Raw genomic sequence first — 27,865 nt, forward strand, 5'->3', positions numbered from 1 at the left:
GAGGCCTGCAGGGACCCTATGTCTGACCCTATAACCATCCATCAAAGGAGTATTGATGGCAGCTCTCCAGTGTCATGGTTCTGCATCCTCCTGTCATCATCACTCTACCTTGGGGCAGCACATCACCAGAACCCCCCACTCCACACCACCAGAACCCCCCACTCCACACCACCAGAACCCCCCCCTCCACACCACCAGAACCCCCCACTCCACACCACCAGAACCCCCCACTCCACACCACCAGAACCCCCCCCTCCACATCACCAGAACCCCCCCCTCCACATCACCAGAACCCCCCACTCCACACCACCAGAACCCCCCCCTCCACACCACCAGAACCCCCCCCTCCACACCACCAGAACCCCCCACTCTACATCACTAGAACCCCCCACTCCACACCACCAGAACCCCCCCACTCCACACCACCAGAACCCCCCACTCCACACCCCCAGAACCCCCCACTCCACACCACCAGAACCCCCCACTCCACACCACCAGAACCCCCCACTCCACACCACCAGAACCCCCCCACTCCACACCACCAGAACCCCCCCTCCACACCACCAGAACCCCCCCCTCCACACCACCAGAACCCCCCACTCCACACCACCAGAACCCCCCACTCCACACCACCAGAACTCCCCCCTCCACACCACCAGAACCCCCCCCTCCACACCACCAGAACCCCCCCACTCCACACCACCAGAACCCCCCACTCCACACCACCAGAACCCCCCACTCCACACCACCAGAACCCCCCACTCCACACCACCAGAACTCCCCCCTCCACACCACCAGAACCCCCCACTCCACACCACCAGAACCCCCCACTCCACACCACCAGAACCCCCCCACTCCACACCACCAGAACCCCCCCTCCACACCACCAGAACTCCCCCCTCCACACCACCAGAACCCCCCACTCCACACCACCAGAACCCCCCCCCTCCACATCACTAGAACCCCCCCTCCACACCACCAGAACCCCCCACTCCACATCACCAGAACCCCCCACTCCACACACACCTCTATCTCCATAAGGGGGGTCCAATCATTCTCTCTGATCAACACTGTAGCATTTCCGTCTCTAACATCTCTTGTCCTCAACACCACAACAACTCAATCTACGCCTTTAAGATGTCATCTCATCGTGTCATCACAGTGCACTCGTCTGCTCTCAACACGGAGAGGTCTTCCGAGGACATAGCGCTGATCTGAGAACAGTTCTGTCCTGAGATGTGTAAGCAGGGCTCCTCCTACATAGCTTATAAACAACTACCCAACGAGTGTTTGGTGCTGCTTACTACCTTCTTATAACACCAGAGTCTTGATCTGGGTGAGCGAGGAGAGTGGAGCCGTCAGCCTGGCCGACACTGAGGGATATCTACCAGGGCCAGAGGAGAGACCAGGCTCTGGTGAGGAGGTACAAAAGGTCCCCACATGTTCCCCTATCAATCTTCCTGCCGAAGGGCCCAACACATGACAAGCCTCCCAGGGCAACAGCACGGCTCTCTCTCTAATCACAGCATTCCTCCAGGGGTGTTTTCGCAATGGGAGCAGAGGCGTCATAAAGCCCACCTAGGACACACTACCATCAAACGCAGCCTGGCTGATACTGCCTGGTAACAGCCCTGCTATGAGAGAAGCAACACAGCACCTCACTTCTCACTGAAGACAAACACACAAAAACACACCACTTTGTGTCAGATTGGTTTCGTAACCTCTAATCAGAACAGAAAATAAAATCCCATTAGAAGTTAGAGTCAAACTCCTAAGCTGACTTCCACTATTATCCTAATGAGCCTGCAGGGGTGAATAGCCCCAGCTGTCCAGCCCACTGATCCCTGGCCCTTTTCTCCAGCGGGGCAGTTGTGGGCAAGGTGGACAATAAGGGCCAGAGTGAAAAGCTTTTCATTAATTCTTCAGAGTAGCAGAGCAGAAAACAATTGTGTGGAGACCACTGGCCCCTGGCTCACTAGCTCGCCCTGCAATAAACGACAGACATTTAGTGTGTGTGTGTGTGTGTGTGTGTGTGTGTGTGTGTGTGTGTGTGTGTGTGTGTGTGTGTGTGTATGTGTGTGTGTATGCGTGCGTGTGCAAGTGTGTGTGTGTGTGTGCGTGCGTGCGTGTGTATGCGTGCGTGTGCAAGTGTGTGTGTGTGCAAGTGTGTGTGTGTGTGTGTGTGTGCGTGTGTGTGTGTGTGTGTGTGTGTGAGATCTTCAACAACCCCCACTACCACCACCTTTGTTTTCTTCCAGCCAGCATTTCTCAGGTACGTGCAAATTTTATGAGCTTCCAGATAGACCGTGAGGCTGCTCTAAGTGTCCCTTTAAAACAAGCCTGTAAACCCCACCGGCAGGCTTTACCACCTCTTAAGTTCATAACATAAAACAGCAAACCCACTCAATTAATAAAACTACACACACACAGCGTCCAGTAAAACCCAGAGTAGGGACATGGAGTACAGGTGCTGTACGAGCCCAGGACCGCTGGCCGGCTGCTTTCTGTGGCTTTCAGCCAGTTGGTGTTTTCATGGCGCTCACTAAACCCGTACGCAACTCAGGGCTCACTAGCTCTGTGCTTCACTCACCATCACAGATCTGTGTGGTATATTCACAGATCTGTGTGGTATATTCACAGATCTGTGTGGTATATTCACAGATCTGTGTGGTATATTCACAGATCTGTGTGGTATATTCACAGATCTGTGTGGTATATTCACAGATCTGTGTGGTATATTCACAGATCTGTGTGGTATATTCACAGATCTGTGTGGTATATTCACAGATCTGGGTGGTATATTCACAGATCTGGGTGGTATATTCCAAACGCAACGATGTGGTATTGTACTCAACTGTCCCGACAGCGATCAATACAAGTAGTAGCCAAAAGGTTCAAGTTGTTTTTGTGCACGCAAGTCTTTGGAAAGCATGAAACTATCTACCAATTCTGACTTGTTTACTTTGAGGTCTTAAGTAGAATTCTTGTTAGGAAACTCGACCAGGACAGACGCATTCCTGTCTCTCAACATGTATTTGTCAGCATATTGCCAGGAACAAGTCGGAGGGAATGTGCTCCTGGAGAAGACCGACCTCCCAACAGAGGAAGCTTCCGTTCCAAAATCATCTTAACACTGCTGACCAAGGATCAAGACCCAACGCCTGTATTACAAACCCAGTGGTTAGAACAATATCCCCCTGGATGAGTGGAAGAAGCCATGGAGAGAGTGGCCATTTCCTGTCCTGAGTGCCGTGTAAAAGCTCAGGTTTCCCTATGAAAGGGAACACATGGGAGGGAAGAGAGGGAAGGCAAATTCTTTTGTGCAAAAGCAGCACAGCAACAAGCCTGGCCTGGGGGGGGGGGGGGGCGGGGGGCGGTGTCCCTCGTCAGCAGGGTCTCTCTGCAGCAGGGTCTCTCTGTCCCAGGGTCTCTCTACAGCAGGGTCTCTCTTCAGCAGGGTCTCTCTGCCGCCCTGCCCTGCCCGGCAGTGCAGCGCCACTGGCCCTTTAAATAGGTCCGCTCATATACACACCGCTGGGGGAAAAAAGCATTCCAAAAGAACAATTCCCAGCGATCACGGAGCAGCGACATGAAAGAGCGGGCCGGTGAATAGGGGTCATCTGCTCTTTAGCATGGGGGTAGCCAGCATCCTGGACAGCTCCTAACCTTTCAAACCTACAGATCCCTCATTTGCACACCAATGCACATTATCTCCTCCACATGGTATCTTTCTGGGCTTCAGGCCTCCAGCTTTGAAGGCTTTCTGAAGGCCAGCCCCCACTAAAAGGCCTCCAGCAGCCTCCCTCGCTCTGCGGAGGGGTGGATTAGCGAAGCCGGGGTGGCCAAAACGCAACACTGGCCATTACACCGGGAGGAGAGAAAGAGAGAATCATCCACTCAGCCAAGAGATTAGACACCTCCCATCCTCCTTAATCACACAGCCTCCGTGTCCCAAGTCTGGCTGGGAGAAGGCAGAGGTCCCCGGTGACTCCAATGTTAACAGATAAAGCGATAGTGACAGTCAGATAGTGACAGTCAGCTGCATTCAATGTATTTCCAAACCCGAAAACAGTCTGGAAAGGAGTTTGTAATTCCGATAGTGGATTCTGACTGTTATTTTGAATATTTCGGTTCTTTAAGTGGTATTTTCATAGCGATCTTTTAACATTGGAGACTTCCACATTCTCCTGACCAGACATGGCAGCTGTGTGAGAGACGTGAATCCAGAGGGAATGACAGCAACCTGCTTCTGAACAGAGGAAGGCCTCTCCTCCCAGCACTCCCAGAGACAGGGACCGGCCTCTAACAGGGACCGGCCTCTAACAGGGACCAGCCTCTAACAGGGACCGGCCTCTAACAGGGACCGGGACCGGCCTCTAACAGGGACCGGCCTCTAACAGGGACCGGCCTCTAACAGGGACTGGCCTCTAACAGGGACCGGCCTCTAACAGAGACAGGCCTCTAACAGGGACATGCCTCTCTACAGGGCGGACTCTAGGACAGTATGTCAGGGTTGACACCTAGAAATATTCTGGCTTTTCTGAAGCCTATTCTCTGAAAAAGTATTGAATTACACATGACACATGGGGAGGAATGTAAATTGTTGGGGTGGACATTTCTGTCCAACCCTGTGGACATTTCTGTCCAACCCTGCACCCCCTTAGAGCTGGACCTGGGCCTCTATAATGACCGTTGGCTCTATCTCTCCCACTATGACGGCGTCACTTGCTATCAGCGCAGCAGAGAAATAGAAACTCCTGCTCTGTTTGAGAGTGTTGTTATGAAGTCGGAAACCTCTTAGCAATGATTGTCTTTGGTGTATACACACCTGTCATGGTGAACGTGACTTTATTACACTCTCATTACTGTCTAGTGGTAACTAGCTACACAATGTTTCCTTGTCCACTAGGATGACAGGTGACATAACGTCCTCAGGTGCTGACGAAACAATGACACAGAGAACCCCCCCAGTCAGAAACCAGACCCCCCCAGTCAGAAACCAGAACCCCCCCAGTCAGAAACCAGAAACCAACCATCGTTCTTCTCTGCTCTGGTGTACTTACTTGCGATTGTCAGGCGGGCTTTCTGGCTCAGGATGGCTCCATACTTGTTCTGAGCGAGGCACTGGTAAAGCCCCTCATCTGATTTGTCTCCTCGCCTGCCCTCCACCTCAGAGATAAAAAGCGATCCATTGGATATGAGGTAGACTCGCTCGCTCTCCGACACTCTCACTCCGTTTTTAAGCCACTTGACGGCGATGGGCGCCTCCCCGTGCGCCTGGCAGTCCAAAATAACAGAGTCCTTCCGCATGGCCGTGACATCGTGGGGCTCCTTGATAAAAAACAACTCGCTAAAACAAAAAACACCTGTGGAGGAAGAGATGAGAGGGGTCAGTGCCTGTGAGCAGAGAGGGGCAGTAGAGTGTTGGTTCTAGACCAGGAGAGGGGCAGTAGAGTGATGGTTCTGGACCAGGAGAGGGGCAGTAGAGTGTTGGTTCTGGACCAGAAGAGGGGCAGTAGAGTGTTGGTTCTAGACCAGGAGAGGGGCAGTAGAGTGTTGGTTCTGGACCAGGAGAGGGGCAGTAGAGTGTTGGTTCTAGACCAGGAGAGGGGCAGTAGAGTGTTGGTTCTAGACCAGGAGAGGGGCAGTAGAGTGTTGGTTCTGGACCAGGAGAGGGGCAGTAGAGTGTTGGTTCTAGACCAGGAGAGGGGCAGCAGAGTGCTGGTTCTGGACCAGGAGAGGGGCAGTAGAGTGTTGGTTCTGGACCAGGAGAGGGGCAGTAGAGTGTTGGTTCTGGACCAGGAGAGGGGCAGCAGAGTGCTGGTTCTGGACCAGGAGAGGGGCAGTAGAGTGTTGGTTCTGGACCAGGAGAGGGGCAGTAGAGTGTTGGTTCTGGACCAGGAGAGGGGCAGTAGAGATGCTGGGTTGACTGTTACCCTGGCCTGTTATTAAGGATCGTATAGGGACATTGTAGGCCCCTCGTGAAGAACCTCCACACTCACAGACATACGCTACTGCTGCTCTGCATTAAATAGAAAATAAATGAAAAGTATTTCTGCAAGTGTGGGTATTCTGTGTGGATATTCTGCAATTTCAGCAGGTGTATGTATTCCTTTTTCATATAAGATGTACCTGTGACCCTGCCACTTGAATACTTGTCAAGGTATTAGCTTCCACTCACATGTGAGGGTTCAGGGCCTTAGGGCTGTCAGTCCCTCACCGCACCGCAGGGCTCTCTACCACAACAAGTAGGGCTCAGCGTGTTGAGGTAGTCATCATCTTTGATTTTCCAGATCTTTCTCTCTCTGCTTCAGTTTAATCCATTTACTGATGTCTAATAAAGCCAGTGACTCCATTCGGTCAGACAGTGTTTTATTAGCCCCAGTAAGTAGCTTCCCTTTCAATCATAATAAGACACTCGACTAAAGATACCTTAACAGAGAGTTTCCATAACTCCAAGTAACTCTTACAGACGGTCGTGAGAACGTTAGATCTCTTCAGGACTGTTCTAGGCTACTACAGAGAGGAAGTGTTGAACTTGTCACTTGTAGCTTTCTCACTTCTAATGGATGCATTAGTGAACATTATGTTACTAGCGATGATGGCTGCTAATAGTTTCATGTTAAACACATTCCTGAGCCATGCTGGGATGATCAGCAGATTCACACCGCAATCAAACCCTCTTTCATCTGCCCATTGTCATGCAAATAGACCATTAGCCTCTCGCTAAGAGCTCAGAACACATATTGTGTTGTTGAACATTTGTTCTCTGAATTCATTAATGCTGACTAAACACAATGCCGCATTATATAAATCCATGTTCAACAAAACCCCAGACTGTAACACTATACTGTCTATTATATAACAGAGTATCATATGATTTAACAACACAATATGATCCATCCCAACTCTACCTGAGTTCAACTCTCAAATGCTCAAAACATTTATAGACTAGGCTACCCCTACCAAACAGTATATAATCAATACATATAATAACACATAGATAAAGCATAACATTTTTTGAAATCATACATAATGTAGACAATTATATTTAAGTTACACAAGTATCATAGGTAGCCCACTTCAATCATTAATCTCAAACTAGGTTTGAAGCGGAGAAACGTTAAACTATAGGATATAGTTCAGTAGGTCAGTGCCACTACTGACCACCCGGGAATAAAACCGCAGAAAATAACATGTGGTTTAAAAGGAACACTTCACAGATCTGCATAAACCAAACCGCACACACGCACACACACTACATCCACGTGTATCTGTGTTGCGCGTTTAGGCGCACACTAAAACCGGCGCCCCTGTATCTTCTCAGTCAAGGGTTAAAAAGAAACAACACTTTTACGTTTTCCAGCTATGTATTTCATCTGATTGAGGACTAATTATCTGGTTAGATAAAATGTACAATAGCCTACTTCATAGCACTGGTCAACCAGCGATAACTGACCAGGCATGACGGTCCATCCACTAGGCTTAGCACGCTATGACGTGTTCACGACTCAAAAGACATTTAACTTTGTAGAAGTGAAATTCACACAACTGTCGCCAGCAAGTGAGTTTGCGATGAACTAGTTAATAGGCTATATTGACATTGTAGGCTAACCCTAGAAGTATTAAGAACGTGTCTGGACACCGAGGTCCGTTTCCCACCAATTTCCAATCATATAATTTCCTAGGTTAATTACATTTAATCCATATGTATTTGCCTTACCTGAGACTGGTAGAACAACCGCAAAAAACAGCAAACGCTGATATAATTTCCTTTTAAAAGACTCCATTTATTCAAATTGTTCTCGCATACTAACTCTCTTGGCTCCTTCCTCCAGTTGAACTCCGTACTGATCCTGGTTACGAGTGACTGCGCTTCTGATCGCAGCAGGGATTACTTTCTCCTCTGCGTAGATGGACATCCCCCCACCCAGTGGTGCGTTCTACGGTTGAGTAACTCATGGGAGAGCTGTTTGGGAGAGTTCATCCGCCACCTAGTAGTAATCAATGGAGGCCTATTCATCCTATCACAGTACCATTTTATTTTATAAGACTCAGGCAATTGGTGATGGTTTCATTTGAATTAACAACGAATTAAAAGGAAAGGAAAACAAACACTCTAACGATTATAACAAAACCATGTGGGATTTCAGGCCCGTGTATTTAATAAATAGGCCTACTTAGTGTGTAGTTATGAAAGGCTGATCAGTTGATGTATTTTCTCCTGTCAAGCTGTGTTACTCTATTGGGTTTCCAGCATTTATTTATCATTTATGCCCCTCAATGACATGGCTATTTTCTAGAGCATGAAGATGCAGTTGAGATAAGTTGAATTAAAAGCCTGAGGCAGAGCGTGGTGATCAAACTAACATAAGAGTTCAGCCTGACATGGAACCCTACAGCTGGCATTGTACAATTGGGTTATAAAGATAAGTGACCACTCTAACAAATGTGTTCTATGAGAGATGTTCTAACCAGGAGATAACCCTGCTATACATGTTCGAACCATGAAACAACCTGAGATGCATGTTCTACCCACGAGACAATCCTGACATACAGGCCTAGAACCTGGCAGATTGAAACCACTGAAGCATAGTTCACAGACACAGATCTAAACATTTAAGCTTTTTGGCCTGAAAGGCGATCAGTAGCCATTCACTATTTACACCGTGCATCTATTTTTAATGTCCCTGATGGAGTATTCTAAGTACCAAGTAGAAAGCAGCTATACTGTGTGGTTGAGACTGTGAGAACACTTTACAAACACACCACAGGGGATAGAGGAGCCAACATGTGGACCAGTGAGTTAATGTTTTGACAGTGAGTATGTATTGATAAGGGAGAGAGACAGTGAGTATATATTGATAAGGGAGAGACACAGTGAGTATGTATTGATAAGGGAGAGAGACAGTGAGTATGTATTGGTAAGGGAGAGAGACAGTAAGTTTATATTGATAAGGGAGAGAGACAGTGAGTATGTATTGATAAGGGAGAGAGACAGTAAGTTTATATTGATAAGGGAGAGAGACAGTGAGTATGTATTGATAAGGGAGAGAGACAGTGAGTATGTATTAGTAAGGGAGAGAGACAGTGAGTATGTACTGATAAGGGAGAGAGACAGTGAGTATGTATTGATAAGGGAGAGAGACAGTGAGTATATATTGATATATTGATAAGGGAGAGAGACAGTGAGTATGTATTAGTAAGGGAGAGAGACAGTGAGTATGTACTGATAAGGGAGAGAGACAGTGAGTATGTATTGATAAGGGAGAGAGACAGTGAGTATGTATTGATAAGGGAGAGAGACAGTGAGTATGTATTGGTAAGGGAGAGAGACAGTGAGGATGTATTGATAAGGGAGAGAGACAGTGAGTATGTATTGATAAGGGCGAGAGACAGTGAGTATATATTGATATATTGATAAGGGAGAGAGACAGTGAGTATGTATTGATAAGGGAGAGAGACAGTGAGTATATATTGATATATTGATAAGGGAGAGAGACAGTGAGTATGTATTGATAAGGGAGAGAGACAGTGAGTATATATTGATATATTGATAAGGGAGAGAGACAGTGAGTATGTATTAGTAAGGGAGAGAGACAGTGAGTATGTATTGGTAAGAGAGAGAGACAGGGAGTATATATTGATAAGGGAGAGAGACAGTGAGTATGTATTGGTAAGGGAGAGAGACAGTGAGGATGTATTGATAAGGGAGAGAGAATTATTGGTGTCCGTTGCAGCTTGTGAATTGGTGGCAGTGGCAGTGACAGTCACTCAGGGCAACTGTAAGGCAAATGCTCACTCTGCAAATACAAAAAAACTTGATGTAAATGAGGCCCTCTCTCCCCTTCAAACTGGGCCCTGCAATTACCAGGAAGCATTAACAGGAGAGGGCCAGCTGGTCTGTAGAGGCAGGTATTGATCCGGTATCCATCTCTTATTGTGGTGTGAGAGTGAAGTCCCTCCCCCAGCCTGGACTATCATGAGGACCAGACCCCCGGGCCAGCTGGAGAGGCCCCTCATACAAAAACACACGCCTGCTTCAGCCTCACAGACTGTCAGGCAGGGACATGTGGACTTCTACAACAGGAAAGAGAGAGAGGGGGAGAGAGAGAGAGAGAGAGAGAGAGAGAGAGAGAGAGAGAGTAGTGAAAAACAGAATGGTAGAAAGGTAGAAAGACAGACAAAGCTAGAAAGCCAGGGATGCAAACTATGGACTACTATATAAGTCTTGCCTGTGTTCCACCATCAGGACGTTTGAAAGCAGATGACAGGATGTGAAGGGTTGTGAGACCGCGTGTGTTTGATTATCCGGCCTCATCAAGGGTCAATCCAATAAGACTGACTATTGATTTGCCAGAACTCAAACTCTCTCATAACAGAGAGAGAAAACACCCATTTACATATAAGCATACAGAGATTTATTAAACTGTTTTCCTTATTTCTAAACAACACTTAGTTTATCTACTACACAACTACATCCGTAATCAGCTGGCCTGAAGGTTGGGGGTTAATCCTCACTACTGATGTGTGGAAGCTCCCACCCTCCTATGCACATGGTTTTAGCTCTCATCAGTTTGACTGGAGAGATAAGCCTCATAATTATTGTATTTATTTCATATTCATTTTCCCCAGAGCCCATTGGGACTAATGTCTCATTTCCAATGGCGTCCTGGTAACAGATCACAGGAGTGTAGTGGAGGGTGAACCCAAGTAAACTCAGTTTACCCCGAGAGTTTACTCACCTTTCTGATCAACTGTATTAATCGAGGGGTGGAAACAAGGTGTGTAAAGTGCACTGGACAGTTTAACCACCTCTGAATTCATCACCACACCCATGAGAACAAATCCATATTGGTCACCTGAACAATAATTGTATTTGAATGCAAACTCATTGAATGTTGCCGTGACTGACTGTGTTCTGGACTGTGCTGCTCTTACATACAACGGGAAAGTGAAGGTCCAGCCTAATTTATGCTGACTCTCCTCACAGGGAGAGGGTGGGGGTTCAGCTCTCAAGGGTGTTCGATTAGGAATTGGGTTTGGGCATCTGCCAATATGGCACCGTTTGGCGGTGTAGTGACGATCTGGCAGCATATGCGAGAAGTTGAAACTCAAGGGTCAGATCAATGGAGGAGACGTCATTATCAGGTTATGAATGTTTGGGAGGCTGCTGGGAAGAAGATCCGGCTCCTCCAGGGCCTTCCGTCATTGGACGAGCCCTGAGTCGTCCTGCTCCAACACAGGCCCATCCCCGCTGACCCCGGGACCATCCAAAAGGCTGGTCTGAATAGTGTTTGACCCCTCACCTGACCCCTGACCCATGGGGGCTGGGCCTTAGCCAGCTCTAGGGGGGTTGGGGGAAAGGAGAGAGGACAGTGGCTGTTTAGCTGAATCATCTGAATGGGGCCTCCTGACTCAAAACGCTCTCAAAACAACTGGCTTTTCTTTCACCTACCTTTGTTCAAAGCCAACGAGAGATTTTAAGTTTTCTAATATATTTATTGCTGCAGTATCATGCCCATACTTTCATACTTACAAATTTGAGTAAATAAGTTCAAACAATTACATAAAAATAGCTTTAACTACAAAAGTTATTTCAAGATATGAATAATGATAATAGTAGCCATGCTAGGAAACAAAGAGCTGCGATTCAATATATCCCTTTTGTTTTGAAGATGGATACACTAAATGTAAATCAGAAAAACTAGCATGCTACATGGAGGACACTGCCACGAGCTTTTATCAGCAGCATTCTAACCACACCTGGGATCGTGTCAGCACCACCATCAGGTAGAACTGTGTATTACAGCCAGAGCTACGACACTCAAATTTAATGTAACAGAATCAATCACACAACACAACAAAACAGATCTGGAGGTGGAATTTCAATTGATTTATTTTTCTAAATATCCTGCCTGTACTTGGGCATGCAATCAAAACAACCATCTGCTTTTTCAAAGTACATAAGTTTTATTTCACAATTTACATAATTGATATAAAATGCACTTACAACTGTCAGCATGACATCTGACATTTGATATGATATAATAAATTAAATATCTATCTGGAAACTAATTAGACTCTTAATTAGACAATAATTCCATTCAAGGAACAGAGCCTCTGAAGAGAGAACAACTCAGATCAGATTCTATACATGACAAATGAATGCGTTGTCATTTAAGTCTAAGTTACCAGTGAAAGAAAGAATGTGCTTATTTTCAGCAATGTTTACATGTAAACATTTACTCCAGTCAAATGTGCACTTAAAAGCAGACGATTCTTACCATAAATCGTACTTAATCTATGCAGTCAGAAGTTGATAGTTTGGCAAAGATCAAAACACTGTAAGACTTATATAACTATTTTTGTTAACAAAGTGCTTTACTTTATAAAAGCATAGGTATAAAATTTTGTTTAAGAGAAAAGAAAGAGATAAGATTTTCCTTCATCAATAATCAGTAAACATACCAGATAGTGTAAACGTATGTTTTTCCATTCACAAAATAAGTTGACTTATGAGCACACCACCGTATGAAATGTCAATTCCCTTCCAAGAAAATATGAGGCAACAAAAATACAAATTTGCAGGACTCATTTAGAGAAGTGACCGTGTCAGTTCATACATGTCAAGAGTTTTTTTGTGTTTTTTTTTTCTACATAACGAGCAATCTGAAAGATTGAAGTACTCTTAAAAACAGAGTACTCTGCTGCTCACAGAATATCCATCACTGAATATGAACCACAGAGAGAAATGATGCATATGTTTACACATGGAACCATAAAGAGAGCAAAGCACTACAGTATGTACAGTATCCGCTGGAGCCAGAAGCAGAGACGAGCCGCCTGCCGGACGGTATTCTGAGAACGATATCAGACGCACTCACCCTCCATACTCAACTGACTCCGGATAGACTATTGATTGTAAGTGAAGTAGAAGTACAGTATGTATATACATTTGATAAATCTGGTTAAAGGATACATAAATACATATTTAACGTGATGCCGAAACTGTTATTTGTAAACTTCAGAGAGCAGTAATGATGATCACTACTTTTCTCCTCCCCCTTCCACAATGCAGGAGAGAAGGCTCTGTCGCTCTCTTCCCCTTCTAAGGCCAGGCCGGTTCCATGTCAGGGTCTGGTCTGTACTGGTCTGGGTCTGGTAGTGCCTAGATCTGGGTCTGGGTTGGGTGGTGCCCACGTCTGGTCTGGGTCGGGGTCGTGTAGTGCCTAGATCTGGGTCTGGGTCAGGCTTGTGTAGTGCCTAGATCTGGGTCTGGGTCAGGCTCGTGTAGTGCCTAGATCTGGGTCTGGGTCGGGTGGTGCCAGGGTTGGGTAGAGCTACAGCTACATGCTGCTCTCCCTCAGTTCCCTGGCTGTAACTTGGTGTTCCCACCGTAGCTCTGCGCCATCCTAGTCCACCCCGTCCTAGTCCTCCCCGTCCTAGTCCACCTCGTCCTAGTCCACCCCGTCCTAGTCCACCCCGTCCTAGTCCACCCCGTCCTAGTCCACCCCGTCCTAGTCCACCCCGTCCTAGTCCACCTCGTCCTAGTCCACCCCGTCCTAGTCCACCCGTCCTAGTCCACCCCGTCCTAGTCCACCCCGTCCTAGTCCACCCCGTCCTAGTCCACCCCGTCGAAGCCCTGGGCGTTCTCTATGGCGATGTGCAGCCTCTCCCTCAGCTCCTCGAACGACTCGTAGGGAGGCAGGTCAAGACGGTTGAAGCTGCAGGAGTAAACACACACACACACACACACACACACACACACACACACACACACACACAGTCAGTAACCAGGGTTCCTTAACTCGCTGGTGTTGCGGTGTCTCAGGCGGCGGGTAACGATGTCTCACCAGGTGTGCGCTCGCGGCAGCTTGTCCCGGGTTCCCCACTGCTCGATGGTGAACAGCTGCGGCCCGTTAGAGCCTGGTGAATCACAACAGCAGATCAGGAGAGAGACACGCTTCACGCCTTCTCCTGGCTACAAACCTTTCATTCCACAATTACTGAGGGAGGATGTGGACCCCGACAACACTCAGCTAGGGTTGCAAATTTCAAGGAATTTCATTAATCGATAACTGTTAACCTTAACAAACAATAGTCGATTAATTGATCAGAACGTCCCGCGCTGGACTGCGCTTTGCTCGCTTCATTTTTGTGTCTTCTTCCGCTGTGTCGTTGAAATTTCCCGGCATCCCAATTAGCCTTCACTACATGGCGTGGCGCCCTCATGTGCAGTCAGCCCTTAAACCATGATTACATTTCACGCAACTCCCGTTGATAATGTTCATTCCAAAAAATTGACCATTAACAAGCAATTAATCGAGTAACCAAATTGTCGGCAATTAATCGATAGTCAATTAACTGTTAACATCCCTACACCCAGCACACCAACCCTGTCCCTCCGACACCCTGTCCGGCAGGGCGGGGTCCCTACAGGGGGGCGGGGTCCCTACAGGGGGGCGGGGCAGAGCGGGCCTCACCGTAGAGCTCAGCGAAGCCGTTCATGGGGACCCTGGAGGTTCCCGTCACGAACTGCAGCAGGCGGATCCTCTTCTCTGCATCCATCAGCAGCACCGTCTGAGGAACACGGATGACGTCAGAACCACCGGGAATTTGCGGAACATTCTAAAAGACGTTCCGTCTAGAACGTTCTAGAGGAACTTCCCGGGGTCCGCGGTACGAAGGCTTGGTTCTGGGCGGAGGGGCGCGGCCTCACCTTCCAGAACCACAGGATGACGGGCTGGTTGGGGCAGTAGCCGTTCTTGTACTTGGTGTTCTCCCTCCAATCGTTCACATCCACGTCTCCCAGTCCACACATCAGCAGCTAGCAGAGAGAGAGAGAGAGAGAGAGAGAGAGAGAGAGAGAGAGAGGGAGAGAGAGAGAGAAACGGAGAGAGAGAGAGAGAGAGAGAAACGGAGAGAGAGAGAGAGAGAGAGAGAGAGACAAACGGAGAGAGAGAGAGAGAGACAAACGGAGAGAGAGAGAGAGAGAGAAACGGAGAGAGAGAGAGAGAGAGAGAGAGAGAGAGAGAGAGGGAGAGAGAAACGGAGAGAGAGAGAGAGAGAGGGAGAGAAACGGAGAGGGAGAGAGAAACGGAGAGAGAGAGAGAAACAGAGAGAGAGAGAGAGAGAGAAACAGAGAGAGGGAGAGAGAGAGAAACAGAGAGAGAAACAGAGAGAGAGAGAGAAACAGAGAGAGAGAAACAGAGAGAGAGAGAGAGAGAGATCGGTCACTCAACCGGACGGAGAAGTTTTTGACCGTGGAAGCGATGGTTAGCGGCGATGCCCACCTCCAGCTCGTTCTCATCAAATATCTTAATGAGATCCTGGGGTATCAGCTCGTAGAATCCCTGGCGAGAGAAAGAGTGACGTGTTAAATCGGGATGATGAATCTTATAAAAGGAATCAACGTAAACAAATCTGATGGCGTTTACCTCCTTGAAGGCCGTCATCTGCCTCTGGATCCTGTTGACGAACCTCCACTGCATCACCAAGCTGGAAGAGACACACCACGCTCACTCAAGTCCTCTACACTACCAACCCTTCACAGCACAGGGGTGACTAGTGCACCCCCTGCTGGCGATTAGGGGAACAGCTGTACGTGTCAGGGTGCTGCAGGCGTGTGTCTTCTCCCCGGCCACCAGAGGGCGCTAGGACACTTACTGGATGTACTCCTTCTTGTTTTCGTCGGTGACCACGATCTCGGTGCCGCCTGGGGTCAGCTCGTGCTGGTGGGTCTGGACAGAACAGGAGAGAGGACCAATCAGCACGTCTGACACCTGACAACCACCTAGCGGCGCCCTCCTCGAGCGCGGGGTGGGGCGGGGCTTGTCCTGACCTGGCCGAACAGCTCCTCGTCGCTGGTGAACCTCAGGTCCAGGTCGGCAGGGTCGTTCTCCAGGATCCACTTCAGAGAGTTGAAGTACTCGTTGTCCTGGAGACGCAACACAGGAAACACTCGTCTTAGATACCATGTGAGATGTCCACGTGTGTCTCATTGACTGTGCGTAGCGCGTCCATGTGTGAAGTGAAGAGGTTTGATCTGAGAGTGACGCCCTCACCACAGACTCCATGTCCTGCAGGGTAATGGGCTTCTGCAGCATCATCTTGTAGAACGGCCGGATGAAGAAGGCTGGGGGGGAGGAACACACACACACGCGCACACACACGCGCACACACACACACACACACTTCGTTTATTTACCATTTTTATATATATATATATATGGATATATAAATTGGAATTCGTTGTCATACGACCATAAGAGTGAAGTAGTAGTTACATTAAAACAAAATAAATAGCTCCATAAAATATTAGAATTAGTATATATGGATATATAAATTGGAATTCACTGTCATACGACCATAAGAGTGAAGTAGTAGTTACATTAAAACAAAATAAATGGATCCATAAAATATTAGAATGAGAATATAATATACAAGGTGATTATTCAACAATATCATTCAAATATTAGAATTATAATATACATATTAGTGATCATTCAAAAGCCATACAGTCCTGGGGTAACAGCCATCTCTAATGGCTCTAATGGACTGATATCATCCTCTAGATGGTGAAGATACAAATGGCTCTGCTGCAAGGTGGCCTTGACCATGTTCCCAGCTCTGCTCAGAGCCCTGCTTGACCATGTTCCCAGCTCTGCTCAGAGCCTTGACCGTGTTCCCAGCTCTGCTCCGAGCCTTGACCGTGTTCCCAGCTCTGCTCCGAGCCCTGCTTGACCGTGTTCCCAGCTCTGCTCAGAGCCCTGCTTGACCGTGTTCCCAGCTCTGCTCAGAGCCCTGCTTGACCGTGTTCCCAGCTCTGCTCAGAGCCCTGACCATGTTCCCAGCTCTGCTCAGAGCCTTGACCGTGTTCCCAGCTCTGCTCAGAGCCTTGACCGTGTTCCCAGCTCTGCTCAGAGCCTTGACCATGTTCCCAGCTCTGCTCAGAGCCTTGACCGTGTTCCCAGCTCTGCTCCGAGCCTTGACCGTGTTCCCAGCTCTGCTCCGAGCCCTGCTTGACCGTGTTCCCAGCTCTGCTCAGAGCCCTGCTTGACCGTGTTCCCAGCTCTGCTCAGAGCCCTGCTTGACCGTGTTCCCAGCTCTGCTCAGAGCCCTGACCATGTTCCCAGCCCTGCTCAGAGCCCTGCTTGACCGTGTTCCCAGCTCTGCTCAGAGCCTTGACCGTGTTCCCAGCTCTGCTCAGAGCCTTGACCGTGTTCCCAGCTCTGCTCAGAGCCCTGCTTGTGTCCTCTACACATGGAAGAGCAGCACCAGTAATGAGATCGGTCATGCAGACAATTCTTTCTAAAGATTTGAGATTTTGAGAGCTTTTACTTTTATCATACACACGCAGCAATAACATTCACAGAGACATTAGAATCGTGCCTTTCCCATTTGAGCACTGGTCAATAATCTGAAATTAGGTTAATTAGACAAAAAGTAAACCTCTTTTATTCTCTCTACTTGGCCACTGCTATTGATATGCTAATGAGGTGCTAGCACCTTTAGTCTTTGTTTGGTTGCTTTCCCCCAGGAAGTTAGGAAGAATTGCAAAAACATTTTTTTTTCTATTTAGATCTCAGATTTGCTCGACTACTTTGACACCCTTACATAACCAAGACCTCGATGAACAAAGTGACAAAACAATCTATCACTGTAGTTTAGTGTGTTTTTACAGCATTGGTGGCACAAATAACCTTAATGTCCTAGTGCACAGTGCTGGTGGAGCTGTCGTGGTCTATCTATCCATCCATCTAAAACTAACATCTGGGCTCCTGAGCCCAAGTCCAAATGAATGGAGGTGAATGGGAGGCTGTGTTTGGTTGGCTATGTGGCGCCCCCCCCCCCCCCCCCTCGGGTCGGAGCCGACGGGGGACGGTTCAGTGCACTCGGGACTATCCCCCTGCACACCTCAGTCCAAACCCTGTGTCTCTAGCGCCCCCACATGGGGAGCTGGCTTCGCTCAATGTTTTGTTTTGGCTGCAAGCGGGACATGTTGGTTACATCGAGACCTTTCTGCCAGTCCAACCCGCGTGTCTGTGACCTTCCCACATGGAGATATGTTGTTTTGGCTGCGCGGGACATGTTTGGTATTGCTGCTTGATTACCTCGAGACCTTTCAGCCTGTCAAAACCACGTCTCTATCGCCCTCTGGTGGTTAGGTGGTGAAGTGTAGGTCGTCCATACCTGAGCGCACCCTTACCGTTTTTCTAATTTAGTAGAGCTGTGTAGATCTATTTAAAAGCTGAATATGATACTGACTATTGATGGCATATACTGTAAATGTAGCTGTCGTTGTCCTTCAAATATAAATATCAATCACTTTGGAGTAAGTGTGTGTGTCAAGTTGATGAGATTTTGAGAAAGATCAGACCACACCAACATCACAATGCTGCTCTGAATTCAGCACGGGTCCTTAAGGGTTAATATGGATATCTGCAAATTTAACAATATCATTATTTTGGAATTTGTCAGTGTAATCATGAGTAAATAGTGAATACAATAATGGGCTGAAGACAGCTTTGAGGTGTCCCACTACTCAGTTAGACACGACTCTTAACCCTTACCACCTGCGGCCTATTAGTTAAGAAATCCCATTTACAAATGGAATAATTGTTCTTTTTGTCTAGATGTTCGTAAACTTTGCGAAGAGCAAAAGGCAGCATGTTCAACAGAATGATTAGATCGATAAGCAAATGGGTTATCTATAAGCACGTTTCTATAAAAACGGATAAATTGTTTTTAAAGTAAGTTAATTCCAAACGTTCAAAACATTTCATAACTGAGGTTAAACATACACACACGTCAACATCTTGCATCTCTCTCTATTAAGTTAAGTTATCTCTGTAACTAACCTTGGGGGAATGATGCTACAGCCGAATATGCTCTATAGACCTCCACGGCCTCGCCATTGACTGTAATGCAAATTTTCCTTTTAGAGTCTTTTGAAATTTTGCTCTGATTGATTTTTTGTGTGTCTCAATACACTTTCTGATAGGTTTATGGTGTCATTTATGACATTTTATGCTTATTGTCATCAAACAACTAAGATACTGTAAAAACACTGGCACTGAATGCTAGCTGGCTAGCATGTAGAAACAGCTTGTCGTTAGCCAACTAGGATCCAGCTTTTGCAGGACGTGTATGGAGTTGTTTGATAACGGTGACAGCGAAACATACCATCACAGAAAAAATTGGACGAAACCAAAAATAGATTCTTGCAAAATAGTGTGTTTTCCTTCAACTAGTGGGCGCGGCTAATCTTCCTGGGGTCCCTTCAGGGAGCGGAGTAAACGTGACGTCCTGTCGCGGTGACACATGGCTCTGAACTAGCATCCCCATCAGCCTCACCATCCAGCAGCTTCCCGTGGTACACCGCCATGCCTGCCACGCGGCCAATGAACTTGAAGTAGGACAGGTGGTCCTCGTTGCACAGCCCAGAGTTGGGGTTGATCTGCAGAGTGTAGTTATCCCTGCAGAAACGGAGGGTGAGAAAAGAGGAGATATTCAACTCCGCCGCCCTCAGCGACCACCCTCACCAGACACCCTCGTTCAAACGCACACGGCATACGAGACACTCACGTGGCAGAGTACTCAAACAGCCCATAATAAGGGTTGAACATCTCCTTGGAAATGAGGAAGAACCATTCTCTGGCCACGCCTCCGTAGTCCAGGCCCTTCTCCCCCTCGAACTCCACCCACAGCCGGGCTTTCAGGAAGTCGGCCCTCTTGACGGACAGGATGCGTCTGTACGAGTCCTCCAGGACGGCGTTGCGGCGCAGCTTCATCTCGAAGCGGTTGGGGATGTCGGCCTGGAAGAGAGGCTACGTGAGGACGGCTTTGCTTGGGAGCGTTTCAATGTGCTACAACCCCCGCCTTTCTCCCTCCCGGGGCATATCGACAGGCGCTCAGAGGGATTCGGCTGAGTCATCCGGAGTCACACAAGGTCAGAAACATAAAACCCTTATCAGGCGACCGAGCTCTGACATGGTGAACCTGATCTATTTGTGAGGTGAGCTGTAACTCGAGAACTTGCGCGGCGGTTAGCTAGAATCAGTCCGTCTTGCTTACCGGTTTCTTCAGCTTCTTGCGGAAGTATTCATACTTCTGTTTGTAGTCCCTGGAGTAAGGCACGGCCTGGAACGCACACGCACGCCGTCACGTGACCAGAAATCAATCAACATCAATTATGCATATCTACGGGCAGTCTGGTGACCCTGACTCCACCGGGACAAAGGTCCCGACTTCCTGTTCCTGATGAGAGCGCTCAACAGGAAGTAGGGGGAGAGGGCGTTACTCACTGGTCCAGTGATGGCGGAGTTCTGCAAGCGGGGGTCATCCCATTGGGTGGTCTTGGTGTCTGGGGAAACAGAGGAGTTATTTAGAAGAGCAGCATGTGAGCTTCACACAGGGATAAGTGTTTGCTGCATGATCTGTGGTGCTGTGTGATATGAATGTGATGAGCATGTGATACGTACTGTGATCTATGTAGAATATCCTCCCATCGCTGTGGACTCTCTCCTCCCAGCCCGGCTGGCACAGGGCAGAAACGGGTCACACGCACGCACACGCACGCACACACACACGCGCGCACACACACACACACACGCACACACACGTCACTCTCTGTTCCACCACACACCACTAATGTGCCCTTGAGCATGTAAACGATATGTATAGGCAGCAAAATAACGTCGCATCTTTGTAAAAATAACGAATAAAGTTGTCTTGTATTGTTACTGCTGATGATAATGATTTCATCCATTATCAATCTACTGTCTATCAACTTCAGCAATCACATTTGGAGTACAATGTGGCCTACTGTTGATTACTTCCTGGTATGATGCTAGATTGCTATTCTTGCACTTTGCCTTCAGCACTAGATTATGCTCTTAGTCACTTGTTTTAGAAAGGAGATGCACTTAATGGCAAGTAGTAGATTGTACATTGGCTTTTCCTACGTTAAATGCAATTATTGTTATTCGCTTTGGATAAAAGCGTCTGCTAAATGACTGTAATGTTATGTTAACAGAGCACTTACCGGCATTGGGCCGAGGTCAGTGGGGTCCAGAGAAGGTCTCTTCCTCATATGCACCGGAATCTTCAACCTGGGGTCTTCCTGCTCAGCACCAGACAGACCAGGAAGTGAGTCGCACAAATAAGAACACCGGGCCAAATGGCAAATTCCAAGATCTGGAGCGAATCGGTCTCCTGAGGTGGTGTGTGAGTGTGTGTGTGTGTGTGTGTGTGGAGTGTGTTTCCCTCTCTCACCCAGGAGGTGGTCTTGGTGTTGTGGTCGATGAAGAAGGGTCTTCCGTTGGGCGCGCTGCGGACCTCCCAGCCTGCCGGCATCAGGCCGTACTCGTGCTGGGGTTGGGGGCCGGGGGAGTGTTGGGGGCCGGGGGAGTGCCTGGGCTGGGGGCCGGGGGAGTGCTGGGGGGAGCCCTCCGGGGACAGCAGGGGGGGCTGGTATATGGTGGGACTCTGGGACAACACAGTCTGGGCTGCTGCTGCTTCCAACGTGATCTGGTCAGATCAAGGAGACACACATGGTGTTGAGAGAGAGACATAGGGATATAAAGCAAGAGAGAGAGAGACAGAGAGAGGTGGAGACAGACAGAGAGACATAGGGATATAAAGCAATAGAGAGAGAGAGAGACAGACAGAGAGAGAGAGAGACACACACACACAGAGATGGAGAGAGAGAGAGAGAGAGAAACAGAGAGAGATGGAGAGAGTCAGAGAGATGAAGAGAGACAGATCAAGATAGACAGAGAGAGAGAAAGAGAGAGAAGAATGGGTGAGCAGCCTGCCTGTATGAGTGGTCTAGTCCAGGTGGTGATTCTGCTGTTGTGGTTGACGAAGTAGGGTCGTCCCTTACTGTCCTGCTTCTCCTCCCAGCCTGGAGGCAGACCCAGAGAGGTCGGCAGCAGCTGCACAACAGAAATACACTATCAGACCTCCCAGACAGTCATACACACACGCGCACACACACACATACTGTATGCGCGCGCGCACGCGCACACACACACACACACACACAAAGACCCTCCATACAGACAACATCAGACCCGAGGTTATTAGAGTTAATAATAAAAGCTAACTCAAAAATAAGAACTAGGTGTGAAAAAGCATTTTAGTTAACTGAAAAAAACAAACAAACTGGGCTTTACAAAAAAAAAAACAAGTAACAAACTATATTGTGTTTTCACAAAACTCACTAAAATAAACTAAAATTATACAGAAAATGTCCTTAGTTTTAGTCTTTTTCATTTCATACATACATAAGCCTAGTATTTTGGGTGGATATGAAATCTATCCTCCATTTTTTAGCTATGCCCCTGCGCAGAAGTAACCTGACGTGTGCCAGATGGCTTGTTTCACATGGAACAATGTGAGCTCACAAGATCAGGATAGTCTTACCAGAATAGGACAGAAGAAAAAAAAACTAAAACTAATACTAATACTGAAACTAAGAAAAAAAAAACTAAAACTAAGCATTTTCAAAAAATAAACTAAACAAAAAAAAAAAAAAACTGAAATTGAAATTGAAAACAAAAAGTTAAAACGATATAAAAATAAAAACTAATGAAAAAGCAAAACTATTATAGCCTTGATCAGACGCTCCCCACGGCATCACCACAGCCTCCAGAGAGCTGAGCGTCACCGAGCTGCTCCTTCTCTTTAGTAGAATGTCAGGCAAACTTTCTCTCTTTTAACTGTTATTTAACCAGAAGGTCAATTAAGTCTTACATGCTATCAACAAGCTTAACCTAAGTGGTCTTAAAGTGACCACAGGCAAGTTTTTTGATTTAGATAGGTAGGTAGGTAGGTAGGTAGGTCGGTAGGTAGGTATGTAAGTAAGTAGGTAGGTAGGTGGGTAGGTAGGTAGGTAGGTAGGTATGTAAGTAGGTAGGTATGTAAGTAGGTAGGTATGTAAGTAGGTAGGTAGGTAGGTAGGTATGTAAGTAGGTAGGTAGGTAGGTAGGTAGGTGGGTAGGTATGTATGTAAGTAGGTAGGTAGGTAGGTATGTAAGTAGGTAGGTAGGTATGTAAGTAGGTAGGTAGGTATGTAAGTAGGTGGGTAGGTAGGTGGGTAGGTATGTAAGTAGGTAGGTAAGTAGGTAGGTATGTATGTAAGTAGGTGGGTAGGTAGGTAGGTAGGTAGGTAGGTATGTAGGTAGGTGGGTAGGTATGTAAGTAGGTAGGTAGGTGGGTGGGTAGGTATGTAAGTAGGTGGGTAGGTATGTAAGTAGGTAGGTAGGTAGGTAGGTGGGTAGGTATGTAAGTAGGTAGGTAGGTGGGTAGGTAGGTAAGTAGGTAGGTATGTAAGTAGGTAGGTAGGTGGGTAGGTATGTAAGTAGGTAGGTATGTAAGTAGGTAGGTAGGTATGTAAGTAGGTGGGTAGGTAGGTAGGTAGGTAGGTGGGTAGGTAGGTATGTAAGTAGGTAGGTAGGTAGGTAGGTATGTAAGTAGGTATGTAAGTAGGTGGGTAGGTAGGTATGTAAGTAGGTACGTAGGTGGGCAGGTAGGTAGGTGGGTAGGTATGTAAGTAGGTAGGTAGGTAGGTAGGTAGGTATGTAAGTAGGTAGGTAGGTAGGTAAGTAGGTACGTAGGTAGGTAGGTAGGTATGTAAGTAGGTAGGTAGGTGGGTAGGTTTGTAAGTAGATAGATAGGTAGGTAGGTGGGTAGGTATGTAAGTAGGTAGATACAAAGGAAGTGTGTCATCCATTGCGCAACCAAAGCCAGGTTGCTGGCGGGTAGCATTTGGCATGTTGTTAATGCCAGCTAGCAGTCAGAAAACTATGCATCTATGTTAGGTTAGGAACAAAATAAATACATATCTAACGTTAGATAACTTGGTAATTATGTTTCTGGATGCTAGTTTTTTTTTTGTCAACAATAACAAATGGCACTCTTTCTCCTCCGGGATTATGAGCCCTCATTCAGAACCCGCCTCCCCTCAGAGAGGATCAACCTTCCCCCGGACGCCACCGGCTGTGCTTCACAGGGAGATTGATTCATTCATGTGTGTTGTGCCAAACTCAGTACCGTCCTGCTGGTTTTGTAGCATAACAGGCTCCTTCCCGCTCTCGTTCCCCCAACCATCCTGCGTGTGGTATTGGAGCGAGGGAGACACACTTTCTGTGTGTGTGTGTGTGTGTGTGTGTGTGAGTCTAGTAGTCTGAGTTCTAGGTTCCTCCCTCAATCTAATCATCTAAACAACAAACTTTCTTACAGTATCTCTCTAAACTGAGCAGTGGGGAAAGACACTCTTCTGTGATGATCAAGGAGTTGATAAGCAGAGTTTCATCTATTGCATTGTACAAGCTAAATGTGGGACGTTTTTGAGACAGCGGCACAAAGAATAATACCATTTTGAAACGCTAGGGGGGGACAAAGGGGGGGAAGTTGGAAGTGTTCACATTTGCATACACAACACATTTGCATACGGAACACATTTGCGGGGCACAGGGCTGTTGTCATACAGGCCAGACGGTTAGTGTGATACTGTACACACCACAGGATGGACAGGGTGCTCCTCCACCATCAGAGTCTGGGCACTTCCTCTGCGGCTGGAGTGACTGGAGTGACCAGCCAGCTGAGGAGAACACAGGAGCACAAACCACCATTACCACCTAGCATTCTACAAACCACCATTACCACCTAGCATTCTACAAACCACCATTACCACCTAGCATTCTACAAACCACCATTACCACCTAGCATTCTACAAACCACCATTACAACCTAGCATTCTGCAAGCCACCATTACAACCTACATTCTACAAACCACCATTACCACCTAGCATTCTACAAACCACCATTACCACCTAGCATTCTACAAACCACCATTACCACCTAGCATTCTACAAACCACCATTACAACCTAGCATTCTACAAACCACCTAGCATTCTACAAACCACCATTACCACCTAGCATTCTACAAACCACAACCTAGCATTCTACAAAACACCATTACCACCTAGCATTCTACTAACCACCATTACCACCTAGCATTCTACAAACCACCATTACCACCTAGCATTCTACAAACCACCATTACCACCTAGCATTCTACAAACCACAACCTAGCATTCTACAAACCACCATTACCACCTAGCATTCTACAAACCACCATTACAACCTAGCATTCTATAAACCACCATTACAACCTAGCATTCTACAAACCACCTAGCATTCTACAAACCACCATTACCACCTAGCATTCTACAAACCACCATTACCACCTAGCATTCTACAAACCACCATTACAACCTAGCATTCTACAAACCACCTAGCATTCTACAAACCACCATTACAAACTAGCATTCTACAAACCACCATTACCACCTAGCATTCTACAAACCACCTAGCATTCTACAAACCACCATTACAACCTAGCATTCTATAAACCACCATTACAACCTACATTATACTAACCACCATTACAATCTACCATTCTACAAACCACCATTACAAACTACCATGTGGAATTAGGACTACCATTATAACATGTACTACTGTGTAATGGAGCAATGCTCGCTACAGATGGGAAATGAGGCAGGAAATGACTACGAGGTACAACTTCAATGGTTTATTAATTAGTGGGAAGTGTTGTTTTCCTTTTCCGTCCATGGCGAGCATGGCTCCGTTACATAACCATACAGCTGTAAGTAGACACTGTTACTCTAACGAATGGATCGATCCATCGGTCACAGATGGGAGTTGGACAATATTCGTTGGAAATATGAGGTTAGTGCTTGGCCAGTATCCTTTCATTTGTCAGACAAAGACAAAATGTGGGGAATTTCTCTCCAGTGTGGAGTTGTCTTGGCGCAGAGCTGGGTAGTGAGATTCAACAAAACAAAAACAAGTCACTTTATTTAACCAGGCAAAGCCAGTAAGATTATCAAATGTTAGGGCACAGCTCATAAGACCATGTTAGACAAAGCAAGCCAAGTTGCACTGCATGCAGTCAGTCAATTAGTCAGGTTTGCCAGATTTAAAAAAATGTAATTCCCCCAAATGATCTTAACTAGCACACGGGTGTCGCTATCAGAATCGCTATCAGAATCGCTATCAGAATCGTCATCGGACGATCCCGCTGGCGGAAACTGTTAGATCGGTATCGGCCCCCGAGTGGTCCATCCCAATAGTTTGCGACGCGATCGGTCCATCGTCAGGTACTACCCCCTGAATCTCCCCGTCGCTGGACGCCGGCGCCGGGAGCCCTGAGTAGGGAAAACCAATCACCGTGAGGGAGGTTCGGCGAGAGGGTGTGGTCCCTGACGCCTGCAGCCGGCTCAGCTCCTCGCAGAAGGAGTGGAACTCCAGGGGGGAGTGGGGCGGGGGGGGCGAGCGCTGGCTGTTGTACAGGGTGGAGTCATCCTCGGTGATGATCTCCCAGCTCTGGAGGAACACAACACAACACTCAGGAGAGGAAGCGACCGCCGTCCGGTCACACGTGGAGCTCCTCGGGACCGCGACCCCTGACCCCCCTGACGCTTCCTGTGTTTACATCTGGCCCGGCGGCGAAGGAACTTATACGGAAAGAAGAGTCAGAGACTTCCGTTTTCGCTCTGCCCAGAACAACTGCTATGCTGGGAGCCGGCAGTCAGAGTATCTGTATCTCATGCGCTGTGTGTGCTGCCACGAGCCACGTGACGTATCTGACGCTTTCTTCTTCTGACGAGTTCCTGGCTATCAGGAAGAAGGAAACGCCCCCCCCCCCCACAGGTTGTTCTGGCTGTAAGTGGAGATGGAACGGTTAGAACACTACAGTGAAACAGGATACGGCTTCATGGGGGAGGGGGCAACCTTTTTCTTTTTTTTTTAGCACTCGGGGAACATCCTGATCCAGTACTTGGCGAGCGCCGCTCGTCCTGACACTCCTGACAGCCACTTATCGGGGGTGGGGGGGGGGGGGGTGGGGTGGTCGTGTCTCCCAAGGGACGTGCTGTACAGTGGGACCACACAGCAAGTCTACCTGCTCCCCCCTCCCACCAGAGACAACCCCCCAGAAATAACCCCCCAGAGACACCCCCAACAGAGTCACCCCCACCAGAGATGACCCCACCAGTCACCCCCACCAGTCACCCCCACCAGTCTGCCCCACCAGAGTCAACCCCACCAGAGTCACCCCCACCAGAGTCACCCCCACCAGAGTCACCCCCACCAGAGTCACCCCCACCAGAGTCACCCCCACCAGAGTCAACCCCACCAGAGTCACCCCCACCAGAGTCACCCCCACCAGAGTCACCCCCACCAGAGTCACCCCCACCAGAGACACCCCCACCAGAAATGACCCCACCAGAGACACCCCCACCAGTCACCCCCACCAGAGTCACCCCCACCAGAGACACCCCCACCAGAGTCACCCCCACCAGAGACACCCCCACCAGAGTCACCCCCACCAGAGTCACCCCCACCAGAGACGACCCCCACCAGAGTCACCCCCACCAGAGTCACCCCCACCAGAGTCACCCCCACCAGAGACGACCCCACTAGACACCCCCACCAGAGTCACCCCCATCAGAGTCACCCCCACCACTAAATGACCCCACCAGAGTCACCCCCACCAGAGACACCCCCACCACTAAATGACCCCACCAGAAATGACCCCACCAGAGACGACCCCACCAGAGACGACCCCACTAGAGACGACCCCACTAGAGACGACCCCACTAGAGACACCTCTTAAGGTCACTTCCTGTCCTGGTGGAGGGAAGCTGCAGAGTAAGATCTACTTCCTCATTTGTCCGGGGTGTTGATATCTACGGGCTCTCGCAGAGCATTTGGGTGACAATACATCTTAAGACGGGCTTTAGAAATACTCAAAATATGCTATTTTGA

The 27,865-nt window shown here is 48.0% G+C and overlaps 2 protein-coding genes across 2 annotated transcripts in view; both read right to left on the reverse strand.

Annotated features, from left to right (window-relative positions):
* The window catches only part of prtga (protogenin homolog a (Gallus gallus)), a gene marked incomplete at both ends in the record, with an annotated part of 40,647 nt that extends 32,857 nt beyond the window's left edge, over window positions 1–7,790 (reverse strand). The window contains 2 exons of the mRNA XM_084437303.1: window positions 5,064–5,366; window positions 7,724–7,790. Of these exons, the coding sequence (XP_084293429.1) occupies window positions 5,064–5,366; window positions 7,724–7,790 (370 nt within the window). The remainder of the gene's footprint in view (window positions 1–5,063; window positions 5,367–7,723) is intronic.
* A 4,836-nt stretch (window positions 7,791–12,626) lies between these two features.
* The window catches only part of nedd4a (NEDD4 E3 ubiquitin protein ligase a), a 42,430-nt gene continuing 27,191 nt past the window's right edge, over window positions 12,627–27,865 (reverse strand). Inside the window, exons 11-28 of the mRNA XM_084436953.1 lie at window positions 24,530–24,610; window positions 21,822–21,941; window positions 21,280–21,534; window positions 21,050–21,127; window positions 20,487–20,541; window positions 20,310–20,368; window positions 20,080–20,145; window positions 19,591–19,820; window positions 19,360–19,481; window positions 16,068–16,138; window positions 15,845–15,940; window positions 15,670–15,743; window positions 15,441–15,501; window positions 15,297–15,356; window positions 14,723–14,830; window positions 14,487–14,583; window positions 13,857–13,929; window positions 12,627–13,727 (exon numbers count right to left, since the gene is read on the reverse strand). Of these exons, the coding sequence (XP_084293079.1) occupies window positions 13,625–13,727; window positions 13,857–13,929; window positions 14,487–14,583; window positions 14,723–14,830; window positions 15,297–15,356; window positions 15,441–15,501; window positions 15,670–15,743; window positions 15,845–15,940; window positions 16,068–16,138; window positions 19,360–19,481; window positions 19,591–19,820; window positions 20,080–20,145; window positions 20,310–20,368; window positions 20,487–20,541; window positions 21,050–21,127; window positions 21,280–21,534; window positions 21,822–21,941; window positions 24,530–24,610 (1,809 nt within the window). The 3' untranslated portion in view covers window positions 12,627–13,624. The remainder of the gene's footprint in view (window positions 13,728–13,856; window positions 13,930–14,486; window positions 14,584–14,722; window positions 14,831–15,296; window positions 15,357–15,440; window positions 15,502–15,669; window positions 15,744–15,844; window positions 15,941–16,067; window positions 16,139–19,359; window positions 19,482–19,590; window positions 19,821–20,079; window positions 20,146–20,309; window positions 20,369–20,486; window positions 20,542–21,049; window positions 21,128–21,279; window positions 21,535–21,821; window positions 21,942–24,529; window positions 24,611–27,865) is intronic.

Source organism: Borostomias antarcticus (assembly GCF_949987555.1).
Source record: "Borostomias antarcticus genome assembly, chromosome: 4".
Taxonomy (NCBI): Eukaryota; Metazoa; Chordata; class Actinopteri; order Stomiiformes; family Stomiidae; genus Borostomias; species Borostomias antarcticus.